This window comes from Pipistrellus kuhlii, unplaced genomic scaffold (assembly GCF_014108245.1).
Source record: "Pipistrellus kuhlii isolate mPipKuh1 unplaced genomic scaffold, mPipKuh1.p scaffold_m20_p_1, whole genome shotgun sequence".
NCBI lineage: Eukaryota > Metazoa > Chordata > Mammalia > Chiroptera > Vespertilionidae > Pipistrellus > Pipistrellus kuhlii.
In genome coordinates this window covers 44444400-44472098 of record NW_023425404.1, presented here as the reverse complement: position 1 = coordinate 44472098, position 27699 = coordinate 44444400, and the positions used below count along the sequence as shown (strand labels likewise).

Genomic DNA, 27699 nt, shown 5'->3' with positions numbered 1-27699 from the left:
TCACATTCTCTGGTTTTCTTTCTTAGTGGGCCTGCCTCTAAGCATCCTTTGTACGTTTCTCACCAGTTTTTCCCCACTTTTGATTTTCAGGGATTCTGGGACTTTATCCTGAGTCCCACTATTTTTCCATCATACATTTTCTCCCTAGTTAATTTCACCTGGACCAATAACTTTAAGCACTGTCTTTCAGCTAATGAATTAACTTCTCTATCTCTTAACTCTGACCTCCCCAGGAACATCCTATTTACAGCCTACTTGGAAGCATCTGAAACTTTTTGTTGCTCTTTAATAACCCTACCAATTCCTATGTCAGAGCATTTACACTTGATGTTCCTGTGGCCAAAAGTACTCTTTCCTCTGAACTTCACAATTTCCTTCTTCCTAGTATTCTGTTCTCAGTTTAAAGTTATTTCCCCAGAAAAACCTCTCTAAAGGTCACCGACACCGCCCTGGTTGGTTTGACTCAGTTTGACTCAGAGCCTCAGCCTGCGGACTGAAGGGTTCCAGGTTTGACTTCAGTCAAGGGCACATATCTAGGTTGTGGGCTCCATCCCCAGTGAGGGAGGGGGATGCAGGAAGCAACTGATCAATGATTCTCTCTCCTTATTGATGTTTCTCTCTCCCCGTCTCCTTTCCTCTCTGAAATAAATAAAAGTTAAAAACAAAACAAAAACAATGCTTACAGACATCAAGTCACACTGTAGTACCCTGTGTTAATTTTCTGGGTAGCAATTATTAATATACAATATTTTCTCTGGCTTTCCTCAAATTAAGTTGCATGAGGACAGGGACCTTGTCTGTCCTCTTCATCAGAAGATTGCACATAGAACAGTTCTGGATATGTGGAGGAGTTCAAAAAAATACTTGCCAAACACATGAAGGTTAATTTCAGGTAAATTTTCAAATTAGTTTTCCATTAAAAAATGCACTATCAAATAGAGAGAGGCAAATTATATATACATATAAGTATATATTGCATATTAGAGTCTATCATAATGTAAATACAACTGTGATAAATTCTTGTACCCTTGCAAATACAGATTGCTAGAATTCTGAAATGCATTTTCTTGGACAAGTTAGTTCCATTATAAAGAGGATATCAGACAATATATATGTCAAAGCACATCTTCTAAGGAAAATGTAAGTGTATATAATACCTGCCTATAATCATAGTGCCCATTAATGTTATTTTGAAGAGGGTAGGAATACCTGCTTCAAATGATACACAACAGCATGCACAACAATGTCAAAGCTGATGTCAGAGCAATGACTAGCCAGGAATATTATAAAGCTGTATGAATCTAGAGTAGCTTTCTGGGCACAATGATTGGTCCTATACTAAATTATCATGGTTTATCTACTATGGACTCATTAAATCAAAAAATGACTAACTTTATTAATCATTCATGAGAATATGGTAACCCTAAGGAATATGAATAGCAAAAAAAGAAAAATTTGTAAGCAAGTGTTTTTCATGGTAAAGTTTTAGGAGTAATGGGATACTAGTTTTTAAAGATTAAAGATGGCTGCCTAGTTTTTTCCTATAATTCTCCTAACAGTTTCAGCTTTATTAACCTTGCTTTTTAGGCTTAGTGAAAATTTTTTCCTATAGTTCTACATTCTATCCAATTTTTTAATTTGTAGGTGAACTGGCTTATCAAAATTTACAAAAAGGAGCTATATGTAATACTTTAAACAATAAAAAAATGACAGAATGTCTTATCAATAAAACAAAAAGTTTTGTAAATCTAATTTAATTTTTTCTTCTAATTTATTTACTTTAATCCATATTTTCTACTTTTTTCCTTTGGCTTCTTACTTGCTGCCTTGCCAAACTGTTTAGGTAGGTCTATATTCGTGAGAGGGAAAGGAGAGCAAGGAAAACAAGTGGGGAGAAAGGGAGTCAGAGAGAAGAGGAACAGGGAGAAGAGAGGAAGCCCACATGACTAGAAACTGCAGGCAGCCTCAGGCCTGAAGGAGGCTCCAGCCAAGAGCCAGCAAAAGGCTAAGTCCTCACTCATACAAAGAAATAAATTCTACCAACAACCTGAGTGAACATGGAAGAGTATTCTGCCCTTAAAAGCAGGCATCACTAGAAAAGGAAGTAAGTAGAATGGAGGCAAGCAACCTGTCAGAGAAAGAATAAAAAACATATTCTTTCTCATTTAAATTAATAAAAATGTATCAACTGGATCCCCCACATGTCTTAGCATTTTAGTTCCAGCATCTACATCTCTTTGCCTGAGGTTTTTCAGGAGTTGTGTGAAAGCTGAGAATTATAATAACACCCTGCCCTCACCAGCCCTCAACCAATGACTAATGTGTTTAAAGAACATGGGTGAGAAACAAAGTGTGAGAAACACTGGCTCCCAGAGTTACCTAGAGATTTAACCTTATTAATCACCTGTATGACAACATACCCTTTACTTAACACCTTCACTTCCTAGTCTCAAATCTAATATATTTCTTTTTATTTTATTTTATTGATTTTTTACAGAGAGGAAGGGAGAGAGAGAGAGAGCTAGAAACGTCGATGAGAGAGAAACATTGACCAGCTGCCTCTTGCACACCCCCTACCGGGGATGTGCCCGCAACCAATGTACATGCCCTTGACCGGAATCGAACCTGGGATCTTTCAGTCCGCAGACCGACGCTCTACCACTGAGCCAAACCAGCTTCGGCTCTAATATATTTCTTTGTAATCATTCCCCATATTAATTTCTTATACTCGAGTCCTTGTTTTGGGGTCTACTTTTCAGAAATCAAGAAAACTAAGACTCAAAATTACCATGAATTTGAGAGGGGGGGAAAACAATTATGTTTCACCCTGGCTTGTATGGTACAGTAGTTAAGTGTCAGCCTGTGAACCGAGGGAGGTTTCACAAGTTGGTTCTGGTCATGGGACCATACATTCCCTCTCCACCCTCCCCAGCCAGGGCATGTGCAGGAGGCACCCAATCAAAATGTCTCTCTCACATGATGTTTCTCTCCCTCTCTCTCTCCTCCTTCTCCCTCCCTTCTACTCTTTCTTAAAAATCAATTGCAAAGACATCCTCACTCCTTGGTTAAAAAATTTATTTTAATTATCATAATAATTAATTATGTTTCTATTTTCATAACTGTTAATTATAAAATCACTAATGTTAAACTTCAGTTATGATATAAGCAAACCAAAGTAATATGTCCAGTACGTATGACTTTGTCTCTAATAAAAACCACAGATATCTTAAAATTATATTATAGTTCTGCAGATATCTCTAAAGTTCGTATACTCCTCAGTACTTTGAAATTATGAGTTATTACTTAGTTTACTGCTAAACAACTACACATGGTTGCAGTCTCTCTGTCTACAATGTTGCACATTCTTCCTGTTTGTGTTGTCATCAACTCTTGAGCAACTACCTCTGTGCCAAGTAATTTTTCAACCACAAAACAGTTGAGTGTTCCACAACTAGAGATTAACCCAAAAGCCTTGAATAAATTCTGGTGTTCTCAGAAAAGCTATTCTTGCCTTATAAAGTGTAATAAGGAAATTTTAATTCCAGAACAAAAATACAATTTAATTTTAACTTATTATTTTTAAATGTAATTTTTATTGAATGCATTAATTTATAAGTACATTATGGCTATTAAAATAAATTTATGTTTTAAAATCTTTAAGTTGTTTTCAAAAATTATACGGTATCATTTTTATAAATACAAAAATATGTAGAGCTAAACATTATATTATTTAAGAATTCAGACATGTGACACTATAAAAAAAAAAAAAGATTCTGACCCTAACCAGTTTGGCTCAGTGGATAGAGTGTTGGCCTACGGACTAAAGGGTCCCAGGTTCGTCTCTGGTCAAGGTCATGTACCTTGGTTGTGGGCACATCCCTAGTAGGGGTGTGCAGAAGACAGCTGATCAATGTTTCTCTCTCATCAATGTTTCTAACTCTATCCCACTCCCTTCCTCTCTATAAAAAATCAGTAACATATTTTTTAATTAAAAAAAAAAAAGATTCTCAAAACCTCTATAAGCTGAAGATAGGTCAGTATGGTCGAAATGGCACTGAACTTCTCAAATGGCAATAGTGGAAGCTAAGAGGCAATAGAACCATGACAAAAAATTCTCATGGAAAAATATTTTTAACCCAATTCTCTGCCCAGCCAAATCAACATAAAAGCAGAAGAAATATTTATTCATATTTGCAAGGCCTCAAAATGTTTTTCCCTTCCAACTTTTCTAAGGAACCTACTAAAGGATATCTTCATCAAGAAGAGAGGAAGATAGATAGGAAGATAGATGATACTAAGAAACAGGGAATATAACAAAGGAGATAGACAAAGAAAATCTCCTGAGATCACTAAAAGAAAACCCCAAAATGATAGGTCTGCTACTTTAGACTTGGAAAGCATAACCCAGATTGGAGAAAAGAGAACAATATCTACCTCCTATATGGGATTATGAGAGAAGATTCAAAAACTATCAGAGGTTTAGGAGATAAATTAGGTAAAAAGAAAACTAAGCAAATAGTAAAGTACCAAAATAATTATTATGTGAGGAATATTTTTCACAATCAATAATTAAACAATAGATACTGATTTATGCAAAATTATGAGATACCTCAGGAAGACAGGAGGAAGGGAAGTAAATGTGTGTATGTGCTAAGAGTAGAAAGATAGTTAGAATCATCAGCTAGAGAACTAAAGTCTCAGCTTCCAAGAGGTGATACATAAAAATAAAGGGAAAAGAATCAAGAAATGGGAGCAAAAGCAAGTTATTTAGGAAAATGGGAGGAAGTGCCAAAATGTGCAATTTGAAAAATAATTGCCTCAAAGAAGGAAAGTTTCTTTTCATTGTGATTCTAGTGGTACTAGTTTACTTCTTAAATTATGCACACGTGCTATTTTGGAAAGATAAAAATTAATTTTTAAAAATAAAAACTTTTTAAAAGGTGAAATAAGAATAATAGCCATTATTTTCCAGTGCCTATTACCTACAGGAAACATACCTAATCATTTACAAATCTATTACTATGCCTCAGGCAACTTTGAAGAGTAAGATTATCCCAATTTTCCAGATGAGAAAACTGAAAATGAGAATGAATAGAAACATCTTTATTTTGTTTCTTTTGTTTCTATTTTGTTTGGTCCTTTACCTTCCCAGCAGTAGCAAAATATTCACCATCAGGGGACCATTCCATCAAATGTACAGATACTGCAGTTCTAAAAAAAAAAAAAGGTTAAAGAGTTAACATTTTAAAAATCTGGAACACTGTATATATAAACTAGAGGCCCAGTGTATGAAAATTCATGCATTCAGGGGTCCCTCAGCCAGGCCTGCGCCCTCTTGCAGTCCAGGATCCTCAGGGGATGTCCGACTGATGGCTTAGTTCCATTCCCCAGGGGATCGGGCCTAAGCTGGCAGTCAGACATCCCTCTGGTAGGCCAGGAATCCTCAGGAATATCCAACTAACGGCTTAGGCCCACTCTCTGTGGGTGCTCCCCCTGTGGAAGTGTACTGACCACCAGGGGGCAGCTCCTGTATTGAGCATCTGCCCCTGGTGGTCAGTGCACATCATAGCAACCAGTCATTCCTGGTTGTTCCGTCATTAGGATCAATTTGCATATTATTCTTTTATTATATAGGATGGTCAAAATAAGATTTTTAACATAATCAGAACAAGACTGTTTTCAACATTCTAAAAATAAAACATATCACCTTTTTAAAAATACAATTAATTAAAACTAATGCAGAGTTTACTTTAGGGATCAAAAAAAAAAGTGTAATTAAAATGTATAAATTATATACCCACCTACAAGTGCCATCAACATCCTAAATATACCATGTTAAAAACTAAGCTCATCATCTTCCCTGGCTAGTTGGACCCCTTCACATAATCCGCATTGTTAATTGTTCAACCATCCTTCCACTTGAAAGAGTGGCTGGCAATTTTCATCACATCTTTCCCTCTCCTTCACCATCCACATCTCTTCTAATAATAAGTAATTCCTATGTGCAGCTCTGTCAACACAAGTTCTGAGTTATACTATGAAAATATTTCTGTCTTTTTCTTAAACAACCAACTATAGCACAGATTGAATGATATATTATAATGACTTTTGGTTTAGAAAAATTCCACTTTCTAGGCTTCTAAATACAATGGTGTCATCAAAAAATAAAGATGATTATGCAACATAACATATTTTAGGCAACATTTTAAAAAAATTAACAAACACAACAACAGAGTTAGACACTAACTTGCACTGCCAGATGCAATTCCAATCATTTAAAACAGGGGGAATTTTATTATCAATTTCTTCCTCTTCTTCCAGAATGTCACCTCCTGGAGGAGCCCACAACTGAATAGAATCAGTTGCTGTCAACAATCTGTTATCTGAAAAATTAAAGAATGTTCTAATGAATAAGCAAAAATTAGAGAAAGAACATACGTGGGCTTCTAAACTATGTTGTGAAAAATAAGCAATATTTTCTATGCAAAACATTTTTGACATATCTATTTAAAAGTTTTAAGAATCCACTACACAAAAAAGAGTAGTTCTTGGCAGAAACTTGAGAACAAAACAAAAAACAAAAAGCTTTCCTGAGAAAGAGCTTATATCAGGTAAATCTTTTTTAAAAATTAACAGGAAGTAGAATTATTATTTTTTTTAAAAAGAGCCCCCCAAATACCACATATGATGTTATAAAGATGTAAGACATAACTGAAAATTAGTGAAATTTGTTTTTCTACTTGGAATATAAAAATTAATTTAATTAATTGTGAATGTTAAATGGGACAAAAGCCATTATCATTAGAAGTTTCTAATCTTTCAAAATTAAAGAGAATAACTTCCTGAAATACAAATAACAAAATAAGATAGGAGTGTTTTTGGTCCTGTTTAATTTCTTATTTTCTTTCTTAAAAAATACAGTTAAGGATAAAATACAATACATGTTCACTATAGAAACAAATCATCACTGTTCTTAAAATACAATATTCAAAGGCAGGGGGAAAGCACATAGTAAATTCAGCACTGTATAAAGCCATGTGCACCAAGAAGGAAAAAAGTACATTCATTCACTAGCAAAAATAAATTTTATAGTTGATCACTTTCTTATTATATCACATTGTCATCATACATTTTAAACAAATTATTTATTTTTCTAAACAGAACTAGTGAATACCTTGAGGGTCCCATGCCAAATTGTATGTCACGGAACTCAAAAAAAACTGCCCAGTTTTAAGCCACTGACACTTGAGTTGCTGAAATATATAAAGAGAAAAAAAAGAAAAAATATATTGAAAATATCCACAAACACTGCATCATTTTCTTCAACTTAAGACCTTATGATCTAAAATAAAGAAGTAAATATTTCACTATTACTTTCAAAATAGTGTTTTTTTGAAAAGTTCCAATGGTTCCAATTACTGTCTATTCTACCATATCCAACTGTTTGCCATGCCCAAACAAAGCATGTTCTCTCAGGCTTCTTTCCATGTCTGTAAACATTGTTATACTTAAGCAAATTCCTATGCTTAGATCAGGATCTGGATAAATCATCACCTCTGCTGTGAAGCCTTTTCTTACATCCTGGCAGCACTCCTTACACTTTTTACATTCTATCATTATAATATTGGTCACTCTGAATTATTATGTGTTCATATGTTTGATTCTCCCAAGAAATTAAACTCTTCTAGAGCAGGAATTGTCTTTAGCGCTATAATGGCTAAAATGCATATGTTAAATGAATGTTTATAAAAACAAAATAAGCCCTAGCTGGTTTGGCTCAGGGGATAAAACATCAGCCTGCGGACAAAAGGGTTCCAGGTTCGATTCCAGTCAAGGGCACATGCTGGGTTGTGGGCTCAATCCCCAGAAGGGGGAGTGCAGGAGGCAGCCAATCAATGACTCTCTCATCATTGATGTTTCTCTCTCTCTCCTTCTCCCTTCCTCTCTGAAATCAGTAAAAATACATTTAAAAAAATAAAATAAAATGCACCTTAGAAAAAAGTGTTGTCTATAATAATAAAAGCATAACATGCTAATTAGACCAGACAGCCGAACAACCTTCCAGATGTCCTTCTGGACAAAGCCACAGTGGAGGGGGCTAAGGCAGAGGCAGTTAGGGGTGATCAGGCAGGCAGGCGAATGGTTAGGAACAATGAGGCAGGCAGGCAAGTGGTTAGTGGCAATCAGGCAGGAAGGGAGGTGAGCAGTTAGGAGCCAGAGCTCCCAGATTGCAAAAGAGATGTTTGACTGCCAATTTAGGCCTGATCTGGACATCCCCAGAGAGGGCCCAGATTGCGAGAGGGTGCAGGCCGGGCTGAGGGGCCCCCTCCCATGCACAATTTTGTGCACCAGGCCTCTAGTGTCTAAAATAAAACTAGATATACCTCCCATAAAGTCATCAAATTTAAATTACATAATGTATAAAATCCACAAACCTGACCTATATTAAATTTATTTGAGTAATTTCCATCCTTTTTTCTTAATTATTTTCATTTTAAAGGTAGAAAGAAGATTTAAAGTTAAAAGTCCAAGGCCTTTCCATTACATACAGTATCTAAGTAAAAATAAATTTAGATACTTCTTTGTAGTATATGAATATAAAATAGCCTTCTGTGGAAGTATTCTGCAATGTAAAGCTGTGTGACTTAGGCAAGTTACACATTAACCGCTTGGACAGTAATATTAATAAGTCGTAATTCCTTCTCTCTTTATAATATTTTAGAGTATTCAACAATGAAATAATTTATTTAAGATTTATTTAATTTATTTAATTATTTATCTACAGCCATAATTTTAAAGTAGAACTGCAAAACTTGAATTTTATTATCCCAAACTAATTTTATATTTTTTAACCAGGGAAATATTATTTTCCCTGCCACTGCTGAACATACTATAATCACAGCAGTATTTTATTATTTTCACTATTTTTGTTAATCCTCCTCTAAGATATTTTTCCATTGATTTTTAAAGAAAGTAGGAGAAGGAAAAAGAGAAAAATATTGATGTGATAAACACATCAACTAGTTGCCACCTGAACAAGCCCCAACCAGGGCCTGAGCCAGGGAGGAGTCCGTAACCAAGATACATACCCTTGATGGGAATCAAATTTGGGACCCTTCGGTTTGCAGGCCGACGCTCTATCCACTGAGCAAAACCGACTAGGGCACAACAGTATTTTGAATACTGTTCAACAGATCTATTTCAAAGTACTAATTAAATCATTCCTAAAATTATAAACATCCTTAATATTCTTTCCTTTAGTATTTCTTGGAGTATAATCTGTGGACCAAATACATAGCATAAATTTAGAAGTGAGGCCTGGATTCTGAATTTTTAAAAATATATTAGGGTGATATTAGTTAATGGGATCATATAGATTTCAAGTGTATATTTCTTTGATAGATCTTGTATCAAAGAAATATACACTTGAAATCTATATGATCCTGTTATCTAATTCCCACTACCCAAAGTCAAATCATCTTCTGTAACCATTTATTAGGCTCCCTTCATCCCTCACTCCCAGCCATGGAATCTGAATTTTAATAAATACTCGATGTGACTCTAAAATTTGATATCCATTTTATAAAACTATCACAGGGAAAAGACTAATATTTTAATTGGTATTTCTGGGCAATGTAAAAAGAAACTCAAATATATACATTTAATGAAACATTAAAACCACTTGCTGTAATGTATTTAAGAATATAAACTTTTATTTAAAAATTACTTGCAGCCCTAGCCAATTTGGCTCAGTGGACAGAGCATTGGCCTATGGTTCGGCTCAGGGGATAAAACATCAGCCTGCGGACAGAAGGGTTCCAGGTTCAATTCTGGTCAAGGGCACATACCCGGGTCGCGGTCTCGATCCCCAGTGGGGGGCATGCAGGAGGCAGCCAATCAAAGATTCTCTCTCATAACTGATGTTTCTCTCTCTCCCTCTCCCTTCCTCTCTGAAATCAATGAAAAATACATTTTTATAAAAATTACTGGCAAATTCAAATTTCACATTGGCAGTTTTGACTATCTGAGTGATGGTTGAGTTCCAATTCATGCAGTGTTTTTTGAAGGAGTTAATAATTCTAATCATATAGGATTTTCTGAATATTAAGGTAAAATAAAATACAGAGCTCAGAATGACTCTCAATGCTTCTCAATGTGGTATGCCAGATCACTTAGCTGGTAAGTGAATTTAGCTAAGGTCTTAACTCCTTCATTCAACAAATATTTAGAAGCCTGTTATGTTCCAGATATAGATTCTAGTACTGGAATGCATTAGTGAACACACAAAAAACAAAGCTACCTATTTTCATGGAGTTTAGTTCATTCTGAACAGTAAATAATAAGTAAATCAAAAAGGGAAGTGCTATGGAAAAAAGTTAAAAATACAAGAATGAGCCCTAGCTAGTTTGGCTCAGTGGATAGAGCACGGCCTGTGGACTCCAGGGTCCCAGGTTCAATTCCGGTCAAGGGCATGTGCCTTGGTTGCGTGCATGTGCCCAGTGGGGAGTGTGCAGAGGCAGCTGATCGATGTTTCTCTCTCATCGACGTTTCTGGCTCTCTATCCCTCTCCCTTCCTCTTTGTTGAAAATCAATAAAATATATATATATTTTTTAAAAAGAATGGGAGTTAAAGGTGTAGATGCAAGTGCAATTTTTTAAAGGGTGATCAAGATAGAACCCACTGAGAAGGTATTATTGAACAAAGATTTCAAGCATCTACAGAAGCTGGCCCAGGAGCTATTTAGAGGAAGAACATTTCAAACAAACGAACAACCAATGCAAAGCTCTAAGATAGGGAAATACCTGTTTAGAGAACAGTAAAAATGCTAGTGTGGCCTAAGTGATATCAGAGAGGGCAAGAATAATACAAGATGAACTGTGAGAAGTAATAAGTGGATGCTGGGAGAAAAGCAGTAGTCTATTCTAAGGCTTTTGGCCTTTGAATCTGAGGGAAATATGGAGCCATTACAGAGTTTTAAGCAGAGATGTGTCATAATCTGCTTCAGTAAGAATAGAAAAGGACAGAAAAGGATAGAAAACAGAGACTAGCCTAGTAATCTAGACAAGAAAAAATAACCCAATTAACAAGATAAATCTCAATTAGCAACCTTCCAGAAAACTGAGTTCCTAAAAGGCAAAGGGATATGTTCCCAGTGAATGTAAAAGGTCTCACCCCAAAACATCAGACCAACTTCACATTGATATTCCAGATCACTGTCAGTACCAGCTCCTAAGAAGCTTTTTATTTCTATATATTTGGTTCTAAATAGAATTCTAAATGTTTTCTACTATCATTTAATACTTACACAATTTCTCTTATGAGAATTTATGCCCAAAGGTTCAAAAATACAAACAGCATTACCATATGAAGCTGCAATCTAAAAAAGAATGAACAAAGCATTAATATTTAGGAGAAGGAAAATTAAAGATAACTTCATTGTTACAATAATGTATAAACTAATTATATACAATACAATCCCAATATAGTACTCACAATTTATTTCCTTTCATAAATATAATTGGAAAATTACTGAACTTAAGAATCTCTTCTTTTATCAAAAATTCAGCAGGCTTTATTTCACATATCAAATACAAAAAGGTTGACCCATTCAAATAAATCATCATTTTCTATAAGAATTTGTATTTTTTAATATTGAAATAACTTTATTAACAAAAATACATTTCAATGGTACATCTATCATTATTTATATCAGTAAATATAAAAACTATGACAAGTAGAAAAAAAATCAAAGAATAACAAGCATTAAAATATGTCAAATAAAATTATATTAATGGTACCACCAAACAAAAATATCAATTGGGAAAACCATCTAGATTTTAAAAGAAAGAACAGAGAAAATGGACTAAGGAGAAAGAGAGACATTTGCTGCAACTGGAGGAGGAAGAGCTGACTTAGCTTGGGGTTTGGGAGCCAAGGGGACTTTGCTCTAGGTCACATACCTAATAAGAGGGGACATAAATACCTCTGTTCCTAGGAAAACCAGACCTACTTTCCAATAATTCCTTGAGAGACATTTCCCAGTTTATCCTGCTCTTGGCAAGAGAGAATCAACTATAGAGAACAGACCAAAAACCATCCCTTTTGACACCTCTGGACCTATAGGTTAACCTATAAAACTAAATTAGGTATATATTATTTTAAGGTCAGCTAAAAAAAGGTACACTATAATTTCAAGGTACTCTCATGCCATAAAAAGTAATTCTAATTGCTATTAATATCCAACATTCTTTCCAAGAAAAAGCTTTTCATTCAAAATGGTAGGGGGAAGCTACTTAAAAATGCCTGGCTGAAGTAATACTTAGGCAAAAAGTGTTATGAATCATCACATTCAACTTGTCAATGAATGGTTACAGCTGGCTAACATAAGGTCATAAACGTGAAAGTTGTCACAAGCACTGGGAATAAAGGAAATAAAAGAGGAGGGAAATAAAAAAACAATACATCAAAGGTTTTGCCTTCTTTACTTTCAATCAGTAAGGCCCTGGACAGTGTGGCTTCGAGCATCATCCTGCACACTGAAAGGATGCAGGTTCAATTCTTGGTCAGGACAAATACCTAGGTTGCCATTCGATCGCCAGTTGGGGCACATATGGGAAGCAACAGATTGATATCTCTCTCTCTCTCTCAATTCAATGAACATACCCTCAGGTGAGGATTTTTTTTTTAAAGGTTATCAACCAGGTAAGGAAAACTAGAAATAGTTATGGACACCAAATTTTTTAAAAACTTTGCTTCCAGAAAACATGTTCATTGTGATTATCCACCAGCACATACATAGTTTACTAAAATTTATCTCTGGCAATTATCATACATCTCTAGGTAGGTTTAAAGCTACCTTGCTTGCCCTAGGGAGATGAGCAATAAAAAATTAATGAAAGAATCTGACACTCTGTTTTCCCAAAAAACCAAACAATGGTTGCTTAAGGAAAAAACCATGAAAAAAGAATCAGAAAAACAACAAACAAGTATCAGAACACACCAGAAAATTCAGTGTTTCAATTCTAGGTCAATTATGTCACTGGATTGCCATATTATGGTACATTAACATAAATTTAAAGCTTGATATAAGCAGCAGGGAAGAACAGTAGACGTTGTAGAATAATTTATTATTTGGCATAAACTTACATGATTTCTATTTATTACCATCACCATGAGTACTATGATTTAATATATCTTTGATAAAATGTATAGTCAGTAAAGAACAATTTCTAGAACACTAAGATGATTTAAATTATTGTCATTTCAAGAAAAATCTCATTTTCATATTCTTGTAGAGTATTTCAATTCTACTACACAATATCGGCCTTACTGAATTGCTAGAATATACAATATGCTATATTTACTTTACAAATAACCAAAATTTGATGTACTTTATGCTTGAAATTTTGGAGGAGGGATACACATGATGAAATTTAAATCCTCTGTTTTAAAGTGTAAAGTAATGAACTTTAAGAGTCTTCATTCACCAAATAAACTTTCGTTAAATAATTGAAACTTGAGTTGTTGAGTAATTTCCTCCATTAAAAAAGGTATTTCACTTTAAATTAAAAAAAAAAGGTAATAGAAACTTTATAAAGTATCTTTAAATGAAAAATATTATCTTAGACACTAACAATTTGCTAAATTTCTTGATAAAAATTTAATGTTATTATATAATTTGGGAGAGATAAGGGGTGCTAGGTAGAGAAAAGTTACTTCCCTTTTACTGACTTACTAGCCGCTAGAATTTAACTGACAGAATATCAGTACCTACAGGATGTGAAGCCCACATATCTTTCAAGATAGAATACACCTGCAGAACAATTAATTATCACATCATCAGCTTAATGGCTCTTTACAATTGTATACAATCTATCACTTCACTCACTCCTATCAATAGCCACCTAAGCAAGATATATTAATAGGAATTTGTAGATAAGCCTTGTACAAAAGGATAAGAATATTTCTGAGAGTGTTAAATATATTATGAGACATTTAATAAAGTAATTCAATCCCTTACTCTTCCATGTTGGTTAGAACACTCCACACAGCTGACTTGGATGTTTCCATGCTTAGCACCAGGAATGATCTGCACACATTCAAAGTCGCTTGCCAAAATAACAATGTCACAGCCTGATCCATACGCCTAAAAAAAAAGTTTTAAAATATGTAAGATATGTAACTTTTGAATTATTATAATAGTTAGCTTAGATTTTATTGCTATTGAAATGTATACTTTGACACATTTTTTAAAAATAGTTAATGTAAGAATATTAAGAATATCAATTTCCAAATAACATTAAAATTCACATAAAACAAATAGGGTAATGGCACCCCACATTATCATTCAACAACTGCTACTAACAACAACAAAAAAGTGTTCTTTTAGTTCTTAAACACTGTCTTGAAGGTCATAAGTCATTCTGTTCAGAGCTTCTCTCCAAAAGTTATCTCAGTAAACCCTAAAGAATAAAATCTCCATCTGAAAGTAATAAGGCTGCAATTGTGTTCCCAGGGTTCAAACCAGGCTTGAGAAAGATAGAAATTATATGCATTTTCCAACACAATTCCACATGGCTTAAAGAGCTAGTTAAACAGACAGGAACCCTCAAGACAGAATTATATGCACTAAGGCAAAGACTAAACTTAAACTCATCAACTGCCTAAGTGAATCCATGATGCAGCCTGCCTGCCCACTCTCCTCCATAGGGAATGAGAAAGATAAGAAACAAACCCAAAACGGTTTCACAAAAAAAAAAAAAGGTTAAAGAAAAATAAACTGATTTGTATAAAATGTTGGCAAATATAACTACATGGTCTGGAAAATATAAGACCAAATTGGGTTCTTGGGAAATTCCCTTGCACAACATAACTATAATGAGTAAAACCATATATTTCTTCCTATTGCCAAACTTCTTGGTGTATGCTATTCCTATTTTGCAACTTTGTGAATTTTATGATGACACTAGAGGCCCGATGCATGAAATTTGTGCACGGGTACGGTCCCTAGGTCTGGCCTGTGATCAGGGCCATCTTCCCCAGCTGCCCACAGCCGGCCCGGCCCAGCCCCTAGCCAGCCTGGCTTAGTGGATAGAGCATCAGCCCACAGACTGAAGGGTCCGAGGTTTTATTCCAGTCAAGAGCACATATCTTGGTTGCAGGCTCCATCCCTGGCCCTGGTTGGAAAGTGTGCAGGCAGCAACCAAAACAACGTGTCGTTTCTCTCCATCTCTCCCATTCCTTTCACTCTCCCTAAAATCAAAGGGAAAATATCCTCAGGTAAGGATTAACACACATACACATACAAACACACACACACACACACACACACACACACACAAAACACACACACACGAATCTAAGGCACCAATAGCCATGGAAGAACAGAGTATCATAAACAATTAGTGCTGAATCGCATGCATTCTATAACTGAAGGGTCACAATATTTTAATTACTTATACAAACGTGTATAATGTATATCTGGTCCCCAATACTAAAAGATCCATCAGAGCAAGGACCGTGTCCTTGTTTAGCACTGTAGTCCTAGCACTTAGCACAAAAACAGCCTCCATAAATATCTGTATAGCAAATAAGTGATTCAAAATCTTCCTAATGTCTGGCTCCAGAAGCCTAAGTACCTAGAAACTTGGTCAAAGAACATGAAGTTCAGATGGTTGACGTAACCTAATAATTTGGCCAAGTCTATGACAGTAGCTATAAAAGGAAAGATTTTGGCTGATTTTCCAGTCCAACAAGTGTCATGAATTTAGATCACCTACCAGAAGAGAATCTACTAAAGCCTTTCTTAATAATTTATCACTTATACCCAGTCAGTGTTGCTCAGTGGTTGAGCATCAACCTATGAACCAGACAGTAAGGGTTCGATTCCCAGTCAGTGCACATGCCCAGGTTGCAGGTTTGATCCCCAGAGCTGGGCCAGCAGGAGACAATTGATCAAAGACTCTCTCTTATCATTGATTTTTTTTTTCTCTCTCACTTCCTCTCTGAAATCAATAAAAATATATTAAAATAACAATAATAATGTATCGCTTACTGAATATCTATCATGATCAGGCAGCCTGCTAGGATCTTTATAAACATTAAATCTTCACAGGTCCTCCTTTCAAAGAAGAAAACAGTGAGGCCCAAAAAGGATAAGAAATTTGCCCAAGTTCCTGGAGTGAGGATTCATTTGCTTCATAGTAAATCCTCTACTCTTTCCACTGCAATACCCCACTTGTATTCCATTACCTTCTGCCTTCTTAGTACTAAAAGGTCCATGTTCATCTTTGTGATCCCAAGATATTTACCACAGCGCCCTTCCCCCAAGTAAGCACTTAGTCAACACCAATAGCTGTGAAGGTTATACAAAATCTATAATTACTCAAGAGGTTACCATTGTCTCAATTTTTAGTCAAAAGCAAATTTGTTCTATCCTTTTTTTTTTTCTTTCAGAATTCAGTTTAACCAGAGGAAGACTTACTAGGTATACCAGTTAATAATGTGGATTTTGTTCAATAGATGGAGTTACACATATGTTGATATACATGTGATTTGATATGTATGCTATTTTGTTGTATTGACAATAAGCTTCAAAACTTCATATGTCAAATTTTCTAAAGGTGTTAAAATCATAGATATTTTTACGCTTAAAAATGTTAGATTTCGTACCCCTACCCCACCACCCAAAAAAAGTGCATTTGAGGGAAGTTTTAATTCATTACTTTATTTTGAAGAAAAGTGCTGCTGAATACTTCGGGAAGCTTATGGTGAACATGCTCCATCTCAAGATACTTGTGAATGCTGGTTTAAATGTTTTATAAGTGATGATTTTGATGTGAAAGACAAAGACGTCGAGATCAACCGAAAAAGTTTGAAGACCAACAATTATAAGCATTATTGGATGAAGATGCATGTCAAACTCAAAAACAACTTTCAGAAAGATTAAACATTCCTCAGCAAATAATTTCCGATCATTTACAAGCAATGGGAAAGGTTCTAAAGGAAGGAAAATGGGTGCCACATCAACTGAACGAAAGACAAATGTTAAACCGAAAAGTCATCAGTAAAATGTTGCTTCAATGACACGAAAGAAAGTCTTTTTCACACTGAATTGTGACTTGCAATGTAAAGTGGATTTATTTTGAGAATTCCAAATGTACAAAATCATGGGTTGATCCAGGTCAACCTTCAACATTGACTGCAAGGCCAAATCGCTTTGGAAAGAAGACAATGCTCTGCGTTTGGTGGGATCAGGAAAGTATGGTGTATTATGAGCTTCTAAAAACAGGGGAAATGGTTAATACTCATCACTACCGACAACAAATAGTCAATATGAACCTTGCTTTGATCGTGAAACGATCAGAATGTTCCAGAAGACATGGCAAAGTAATTTGGATTCATGATGACCCACCATCATACACTTCAAAACTAGTTAAAGTCACATTAAAACAGTGGTTCTCAATCTTTCTAATGCCGTGACTCTTGAATATAGTTCCTTGTGTTGTGGTGACCCTCAACCATAAAATTATTTTTATTGCTACTTCATAACTGTAATTTTGCTACTGTTATGAATTGTAATGTAAATATCTGTGTTTTCCAATGGTCTTAGGTGACCCTGCTAGTGGTTCTCAACCTGTGGGTCACAACCCTTGCTATAGAGTTCAAGATGCTCGGAAAACACAGATATTTACATTACAATTCATAACAGTAGCAAAATTAGTTATGAAGTAGCAACGAAAATAATTTTATGGTTGGGGTCACCACAACACAAGGAACTGTATTAAAGGGTCGTGGCATTAGAAAGGTTGAGAACCACGGCATTAAAAGATCTTGACTGGGAAGTGTTAACCCACCCACTGTATTCACCAGACCTTGCTCCTTCAGATTTCCACTTGTTCTGATCAATGGCACACACGCTTTTTGCACAGCACTTCAACATACGAAGAAGTGGAAAATTGGGCCTCTGAATGGTTTGCCTCAAAACAAGAAAAGTCCTATTGGGACGGTATCCACAAATTACCTGAAAGATGGGGAAATGTGTAGCTAGTGGTAGACTTTACTTTGAATAAGCACTTCTGATGTTTCTCTTGAAATTATCGTGTATTCTTTTATTATAAAATCTGCTATTTGTAACCAGTACACCTAGTAATAGTGCAGGAGGAAGAGGGTGCTCACTGAGACTATAAGCAAATACTAAAATGACCTCAGAGAGTATGGTATGTGGGCTCCTTTGTATTAGGTAAATGAAATATATCTGTCTTAGCTGAGTATAAACTACTCCACATGTGGAAGACAGACCACAGGATCATTACAGAGAAGCAGAAAAAAGAGCACCAGCCAAGCCTTTTCTGGAACAAATGGAACCCCTTAACCAGGTTGTACTCATTTGTGTTTCTGGAAGAACTGTCCCTGAGCCACTGCGCCATGTAACAGTGTCTTGCACTAATAACAATACTGACCTATAAAACGTTTCACCTCAAAATTAAGGAGGTTTGGCCCAACACAGATAAGGCCCAAGGAAAGAGAAAGAGTCAGAAAAACACCATTCCTTCCATCCATGTGGGAGGACTTCTATTATGGAAGGACTGAGCTGTCCTTATAATAATAAAGAATTAATAAGTAGCTAACGATAACTCATAAGTGATAATCCTGTGGTACGAGTTCAAAAGTCAAAGAGGGTACCTTAAAATTATAAACCTCACTTGTTTTAGCCTTATTTTTGGAGACCAAATCCATACAATTAGTAAAGAGAAATTTATCTTTACTTTTTTTTAATTGTTGTTAATACTCACCCGAGAATGTTTTTCTGTTGATTTTTAGGGAGAGTAGGAGAGGTAAAGACAGAGAAAAACATCTATGTGAGAGAAACACATCGATTAGTTGCCTCCTGCATGAGCCCCCAGCAGGGCCCAGGCCAGAGCGGAGCCTGCAACTAAGGTATGTGCCCTTGACCAGAATCAAACACGGACCCTTTCATCCACAGGCAGATGCGCTATCCACTGAGCCAAATCAGCAGAGCAAGTTATCTCTACTTTAAGCATTGAAACTAAGAGTTTTCAACCTGGAGTGTAATGGATATATCACAGGAGATCTGTGAACTCCTGGAAATTATATGTATGGTGTGTTTTTTGTTTGTTTATTGTTTTTTTAAGAGGCCCCACTTTTTTTTCCCCCCCCAAAATATATTTTTATTGATTTCAGAGAAGAAGAGAGAGGGGGAGAGAGACAGAAGCATCAATGATGAGAGAGAACCATTGACCAGCTGCCTCCTACATGCCCCCTACTGGGGATTGGGCCAGAAACCCAGGCATGTGCCCTGACCAGGAATCCAACTGTGATCTCCTGGTTCACAGGTTAATGTTCAACCACTGAGCCATGCTGGCCGGGCCTGGAAATTAAAGTCACATGAATATACTGTTTTCCCTGGGTCCACAGATCTCATTAGTTTGACTAAAAGAATCTCTTCCTTAGATAAAGTGTGTCATATTTTCCCACAATAATTATACAGGAGCTAAAAACTTGAGTGTTTGTTATTACTGAGATTTTTTTGTGTTTTTTGTTATGACATCCAAACTTCGTTAGAAGAGCCTTGCCAGTTAGTTGAGTCTGAAAAACAAAGTAACCCTCTTCTTTTACCTCATAAAATGTTACACTTAAACAACAGTCTCTATGTATCAATGAGATATTTCCAGGATGTATTATTTAAAATAATGTAAAATAAAATATGTGGTTAGGATCCTATTAAAAATATTTATTTACAGGTGTTTCCTTGCATGGGAAAAATTCTGCCAAAAAAGACACCAAGCAGTCAACAGCAGTTTTCTTTGGAGATCACGTTACTAGGGTTACCTGTTTCCTAGATTGTATTTTTCTGTAACATTTTAATTTTATACAATATGTATGGCAATATTTTTGCACTCAGTAAAACAATCAAGACATGCATTTACTGTTTAAAAAAATGTTACACTTGGTTAAAAAAAATTAAATGCTGTATCTTCTAAGGTCACCTGGCTGGTGTGGCTCAGTGGTTGACTGTTGACCATAAAGCAGGAGGGCACTGGTTTGATTCTGGGTCAGGGTACATGCCAGGGCTGCAGGCTCTATCACCAGTAGAGGGCATGCAGGAGGCAGCCTATTGATGATTCTCTCTCAGCAATGTTTCTATCTTGCTCTCTCTTATCTGTCTCTAAAAGTAAAAATAAAAAACAATAAAAAATTAAAAATACCTTCTAATGTCATAAAATACTCTGAATTAACTTATTATCATTATCTTAATATATTGTTGCCTTCTCCAGTGTGTTTAATGTCATTTGAACAAGGATTAAGTATATCCAAATAAGCATAACACACTCATTGTCTTCTCTAATTTCATTTTACATATAATTGCCTTGACTACATTACTTTCAGAAAAGCAAACAACTAATACTTATATTCTACAAATACTGCACTAATATATCAAATATCCTACAAGTTTTGGATAAATTAGTGTAAAGAAAAGAAATATTTTTTAAATCTCACATAAGCATGAACTTTCCTATGAGAATATAGGATACAAATAGATTAATTATATTGGCATTTTCTAAGGGAGTAGCTGGATGCTTTAACATCCTGTAGTTATAAAATCAGATTTTGAGATCATTGACAGCCACTGATAGATGTGCCTAAATTTAAAAGAAAAAGCATTGATGGATCAAAAGATATTAAGTATGTTGAAAGGTTTGTCTACTTTAACAAGATGTAGTCTTACCAAGAATGCTCTACTCCAAAAAGTGTTACTGTTAAAACTCCCACATCTCCCTGAGAGTGAGTTTTAATTCAAGGAAGTATATTCATGCTTCTACAAGTGAGGGCACATGTGTTAAGACTTAGAAAAATAATTACTAGAAAAAGGTATTTATTGAAAGCCTACTGGGTAACAAGTATAGTACTATGCACTTCAAGACATCAATAATCTTAGTAGTTATTAATCCCATTTTAATTCAAGGAAATGGGAGTTTATATGATTTAATCAAAGTCCTAATTCATAAGGTAAATATATGCTGGTATGCAAATACAGATTTCTTTATACTGTTTTATCCACTTAGTGACCATCTCAGACAATTTGTTTTCTATTGTTCAAATTTTTTTCTTATTAATTACATAAATTCACTTAAGTTTTTTGTTTCTGCTGTGATCTTGGCTCTATTCACAAACAAAAAGCTAAAGATAAGACAGGGTTATCTTCAGAAAATACTCATAAGAGGCCAATGCTGACCTATGAAAAATCCTACAACCAAGAAAACAAAAAAGGACAGATTAACAAAACTCTCCCTCCACCTAAAAAAAATCCTTTCCCTCTCTTCATTTTAGTCACCTAATTAAAATTCTAACTGGTTATGATGCTCTCAGAATTAAAAATTAACTTCTAAAATGGACAAGTAGGTTTCCCTATTAAGCTAGAATTTTCATATTTTACTTATCTATTAAAGCCTTCTACAGGCTAAATTAACCATTTTAAATGTTTAATTTTAATGTTTCAGTAACAAGATTTTTTTATAGAGAAAATAAAACATATACTAAATTTATAAACTAAGTAGAAAAATTAGGCCACCTTCTTAGCTTTGACCAGCTCTCCTCATTACCAAGGAGCAATCACTTAAAAGTTACCTATGAATTCTTCCTAAAATATTTAGTATACATACAAGTGTATCTACTAGTTAACCTAAGTTAATGAAGGGATTGTGCTATACACGATTCTGTAACTTTTTCCCACTTAACTAGTAATATATCTTAAAATTTTTCCTTTATCAGCAAAGAAGGAATTACTTCACTCTACTTTTTCTTAAATGTATTTTTTATTTCAGAGAGGAAGGAAGAGGGAGAGATAGAACATCAACGCTGAGAGAGAATCATTGATTTGCTGCCTCCTCCACACCTGTCATCAGGGATCAAGCCCGCCACCCAGGCATACGCCCTGACTGGGAATCAAACTGGAACCTAGGTCAATGATCAACCACTGAGCCACACTGGTAACCTCATTCTTCTTAATTGTTGGATAGTATTCCATTTTGTGGCTTTGGTGTCATTAATTTAGGTTGTGTCCAGTCTTTTCACTCTGAAGCAAAAATAATGCTTCAATGTATAAAATATATTATGTATAAAATATATTATGCATATGTGTGCAAATATGCCCATAAGATAAATTCTAAGACATAATTTGCTGGGTGAATGATTAAAATTTAATAACAACTTCAAACTAGCCTCCAAAAATATCATACTTCTCAGATGTATAAAGGTACTTACTTCTTCACTTCTCACTAAACCTCAAATGTTTTAATCTTTCCAACCAACAAACCCTGATAGAGCTGTTTTAATTTATATTTTTATTAGGAGGAATGTTGAGCATCCTTTCATATATTTATCAGCCATTTGTATGTATTTCTCTCCAAACTGCTAAATCAAAATATTGGTCCATTTTTAACTGGGCCTTTAGACTTATTGTTTTAAATGATTTATAAAAACCCTTTACATGACCCACTCTTTGTCATATACTACTATATAGCTAGCAAGCTTCTACACATGAAGTCAAACCCTTACCTTATCAACTACTGCCCATCACTACCATCTCCCTCACAAAACAAATAAGCCTCCTTTCATTAAGATACGTCTGCACCACAGTTAGAAAAGGGGGAGAGGATAGTAGCCGAGTAAGTAGCTCTTCTTTCCACATGACTAAGGACACTTTACTGAGATGATTCATTCTAACAGCCTAAAGTCCATTCAAGAATGCTAAATGAGCAAAATGAATAAATGAGAAACTAAATAGTATTCAAAAAGCTTAGAGCAAAAAAATTAACCTAAATTAACAGGTGTAACAATGTCAGAAATAATCTAGTAATGACTACTTGTGTGGTAACCAAGGGGACTATTCCTTTTAGAATAAAAATCAAATTAGGATTTGCAAAATTAACAGCCTAATGTAGAAAAAAAAAAAAAGCAGAACTGTGAGTGGTATGCTGAGTAAACATAAGACAAAAATATATGACTATAAAAAATGGAAAATTTATTAAAGTATTATCTGTTTGTGATTAAGTAGTAAAAGACAAACTAATTTTTGTTTTAATTTCTTCCTAAAAACCCTAAAAAAGTAAATGATCTTTAAAAAAGGAGAACATTCTTTAAAATTAAAACTTTATATTTAAAAAACTATTTTAATATTAGTTAGAAACTAGCCAATTTGGATAACTTACTAACAAAATGGAGATATAAAAAATTATAAGTACTAAGATTTAAAAAGCACATAGCCAACTGTACCCCTGAACAAAAAATGTTTTTAAATTTATTCATTCTAGTATCATCTGAAAGAAAAATGAGACCTTGTAAAGAGAAATATGTAATATTAATTAACTTGCTCTAATTAACCATTACTAAACCAGCTCTATGTCCAGCTGGCTGCCTGCATTTTCATTAAAAGGCAGGTCTAGAAGTAGAAACCAAAAATCACCTCTCTTATGAATATGTTATGTCAGTGCTAGGAATAAGCCATTCGAAGTATTAATTATGAAAAATTTCTACAGGAGATCTAACTGGTTTGGCTCAGTCGATAGAGTCAGTCTGAGGACTGAGGGGTCCCAGGATCGATTCCTGGTGAAGAGCATGTACCTCAGTTGCAGGCTTATTCTCCGGCCCTGATTAGGGACGGTGAGGGAAGACAACCAATTAATGTATCTCTCTCACATGGCTATTTCTCTCTGTCTCTCTCTCCTTTCCACTCTCTCTAAAATTCAATCACAGTAATAATGGTTAAAATAAGCCCGTGGACTGACTAGCAGGTATAAAAACCTAGAGTCACCGTTCAGCCTCTAGTTTGTTCTCTAAAGCTTAGAGTATTTAACAATTTGCCTCACAGAGAATACTAAAGTAAAATACTACTTTTTAAAATGGATACTTTAAAAAATCAATAAACAATTTTTAATATTAAATAACTAAAGACAGAGAAAATAAGTGACCCAATATTTTTTTTCTTAAGTGGTTCTCAATCTTATCCACATTTAAAAGAATTTTCAGGTTAATAGCATATATGTAATATGTAGCCTTATTAATATATAAAGTTTATGACAACTTCCAATTACTTTGTAACTACCAGACATTTCCAGAAAATAATTTCATATAAGTATTGATATTTTGAGGGAGTTGGTCCTGATAGCATTCAAAAAAAAAATGTTTCCCAAATAATATAATTAAACTATTGAATTGCAACTAAACTTTCAATACTTTCAATATAATCGAAAGAGAATTCCTAAAAATCTAGAGGTGCTGACACCAACTATTATATAATAATGAGCAAACCAAAAATCTCTCTGTAGATGTTTCCTTCACCAAATAAAAGATTGTGACTAGATCACTCCAAACACCTTTTAACTTTTAAGCTGTATCTACTGTTTGTACAAATGTGCTTCAAAAAGTCCTGATAAGCCAAAACCGGTTTGGCTCAGTGGATAGAGCGTCAGCCTGCGGACTGAAAGGTCCCAGGTTCGATTCCGGTCAAGGGCATGTACCTTGGTTGCAGGCACATCCCAAGTGGGGGTTGTGCAAGAGGCAGCTGATCGATGATTCTCTCTCATCGATGTTTCTAACTCTCCATCCCTTTCTCTTCCTCTCTATGAAAAAAATCAATAAAATATTTTTTAAAGTCCTGATAAAAGATTAAATAATCCAGTGTACACTACTTTATAAAGAGCTCAACTTAGTGTTTTCTATCTTGTGACTCTTTCCCCTATTCACAGCTAGCAGGAGGCAAGGATAGTCCAGGAAAATGACCAGTAGAAAAGATGAGCTATGCCAATCAAAGTCCACTCTGGGAAATTTAAACCAAAACAACCACAGTTAGCAGAAAGAATTGAGCTGAAAATACATACATATTCAGGGATAAGGTAGCCATTAAGAACTATGTGCAATTTGTAATTGAAACCACCAGTTTAAAATGCGAATGGATCACATCAAAAAACAAGAATGATCTCATGGGAAAACAAGTATATAAAATCCCCAAGAAAATGCAGTCTTTATTCTACCAGCTTTTAGCTCCAATCACTCTGAAGCCCAACCGCCCTTCCTTGATGGTGCATCATATATCCTGAAATAAACCTTGTTTTTAACTTTAGTTCATTTGTCCCTTGCCCTGACTAGAACCATATCTGGAACAAAGATTGGGGATATTCAGGGCAAAAATCAAAGTAAATGTAGAACTGACCATGACATTAGAGTAAGGAATGAAATGAGGTTGCAAAGATGGAAAACGAGCAAAACAGGCTATATAATACATTTATAGGTACTAAAGCAGTCATATGTGATCCCTTCAAACCCATAATATATACCTAGAGAGAATAATGTTTTGGAGTACTGAATAGCCAGTTTCTTCAGCCTTAAATAAAGAATAGCAAAAAGCAATGAGCAAGAGAGTATGGTGCACCTGTCACTCTCACACACTCTTGAGTATAAAACCATATGGCTTTTCTGTAAAACAACTTAGTAATATAAATTAAGAGACTATAAAGAGTCTTAAGTACTTTGATTCATTAAGTTTATTTCTAGGGTTCTAGGCTAAGAAAACATGCAGACAAACATTACAACTACTACTAAAATGATTATTGCAGCATTTTAAAAATAATTTTAAAAATGGGAACCACCTAAACATTCCATTCTAGAAAAATTATGCTTTATCATGTCAAGTATACTGTCCATCTTACTCACTGGCAAAACTGCTTCCACCCAGTCCTTCTGAAAGAACAGTCCTTCTGAAAGGCAGACCACATGCCCAATGCCCACTGCAGAAAACTTCAAAGACCAACAATTTCATACCAAAAACACTTGACTCCAAAGACTAAAAATTTCATATGAAAAATATACAATAGCCAGCACAGACCTTGAAATTATCAAAGACATTAAAGTGGCTAGTAAAAAATGCTCAAAGAAGTATATAGGTAAATTTAAAAAAAAAAAAAAAAAAGTATATAGGTAAACACTCTCAAATCAGTAATCTAAGATTCCTTCTTAATCAATTAGAAAAGAAGAGCAAAGCAAATTCAAAGCATGCAAAAAGCAGAAAAATGAATGAAATACTATAAACAAATATGACCATAAAATGGATTAAAAATATTAATTCCTCCAAAAAAGAAACTATAAAAACACACAGAAGATGAATATATTACCTAAATAGTCCTTTAGGTATTAAAGAAATCAGATATTTCTATCTCCTCCTCCCTTTCCATCACTCCCTCTTCCTTCCATTCTCTCCAAAATCAATAAAAACATATTTAAATTAAAGAGCAATAATAATATAGTAAGTACACAAACCAGTAACATAGTTGACTATCATTTTCAAGTATTATGTACTGTGAATTTTCTAGAAAAGGCCAATAAATTTAGTGAGACCCTCAAGGATATGAAAAAGGACCATCTAGAAATTAACATACACTGACTGAAATAAAGAATAATATACAGAGATCCAACAGCAGACTAGAGGAATGCAAGAACCAAGTCAAAGATTTGAAATATGAAGAAGCAAAAACACCCAACAGAAAAAGCAAAAAGAAAAAATCCAAAAATATGAAGATAATGTAAGGAGCCTCTGGAACAACTTCAAGTGTACCAACATCAGAATTATGGGGGTGCTAGAAGAAGAGAGCAAAATACTGAAAACCCATTTGAAGAAATAATGGCAGAAAACTTCCCCCACCTGGTGAAAGAAATAAACTAACAAGTCCAGGAAGTGCAGAGAACCCCCCAAAAAGGAATCCAAAGAGAACCACACTAAGTCACATCATAATTAAAATGCCAAGAGCAAAAGACAAAGAGAGAATATTAAGAGCATCAAGAGAAAAACAGTTAGTTACCTACAAGGGAGTACCCATATGATTGTCAGCTGCTTTCTCAACAGAAAATATGCAGGCCAGACGGGAGTGGCAAGAAATATTCAAAATGATGAATAACAAGAACCTATAACCAAGATTACTCTACCTAGCAAAGCTATCATTCAGAATTGAAGGGCAGATAAAGAGCTTCACAGATAAGAAAAAGCTAAATGAGTTCATCACCACCAAACCAGTATTATATGAAATGCTGATGGGTATTCTTTAAGAAGAGGAAGAAAAAGGTAAAGATAAAAATTATGAACAACAAATACATATCTATCAACAAGTGAATCTAAAAATCAAGTGAATAAAAAATCTGATGAACAGAATAAAGTGGTGAATATAATAGAATCAGGGGCATAAAAAGGAGTGGACTGACAATTCTCAGGGGGGAAAGGTGGGGGGTGCGGGAAGAGCCTGGACAAAAATCATACACCTATGGATGTGGACAGTGGGGATGGGGAGGTAAGGGCACAGGGCGGGGTGGGATCCGGGCAGAAGGGAGCTATGGGGGGGAAAAGAGGAACAATTGTAATAATCTGAACAATAAGGATTAAAAAAAAAAAAAAAAAAAAAAAAAAAAAAAAAAAAAACATTGCAAAGGGTTCTCCTATTGCTTGCAAGAATATAAAGCCTCATCAAACTTTAGTAAATCACATGGTAATTGCAGAATGCATGTGGTAATTTGTAGGGTATAAACACACCTCTAAATTATTTATGAGTTAGTGATTTAAAAAAATATCTGTGCCAAAACCGGTTTGGCTCAGTGGATAGAGCGTTGGTCTGAGGACTGAAAGGTTCCAGGTT

General features: G+C 34.9%; 1 protein-coding gene across 4 annotated transcripts in view; it reads right to left on the bottom strand.

The window, feature by feature from the left end:
* Positions 1–27699, bottom strand: part of DMXL2 (Dmx like 2) — a 140772-nt gene that overhangs the window by 101515 nt on the left and 11558 nt on the right. For 3 of the 4 annotated variants that reach the window (XM_036442045.2, XM_036442016.2, XM_036442035.2), the window contains exons 2-6: positions 14022–14147; positions 11307–11378; positions 7175–7253; positions 6248–6383; positions 5145–5211 (exon numbers count right to left, since the gene is read on the bottom strand). In XM_036442045.2, coding sequence (XP_036297938.1) covers positions 5145–5211; positions 6248–6383; positions 7175–7253; positions 11307–11378; positions 14022–14147 — 480 coding nt within the window. Of the gene's footprint in view, positions 1–4997; positions 5104–5144; positions 5212–6247; positions 6384–7174; positions 7254–11306; positions 11379–14021; positions 14148–27699 lie in introns of those variants that run through there. The other variant, XM_045582484.1, reaches the window with a different exon arrangement.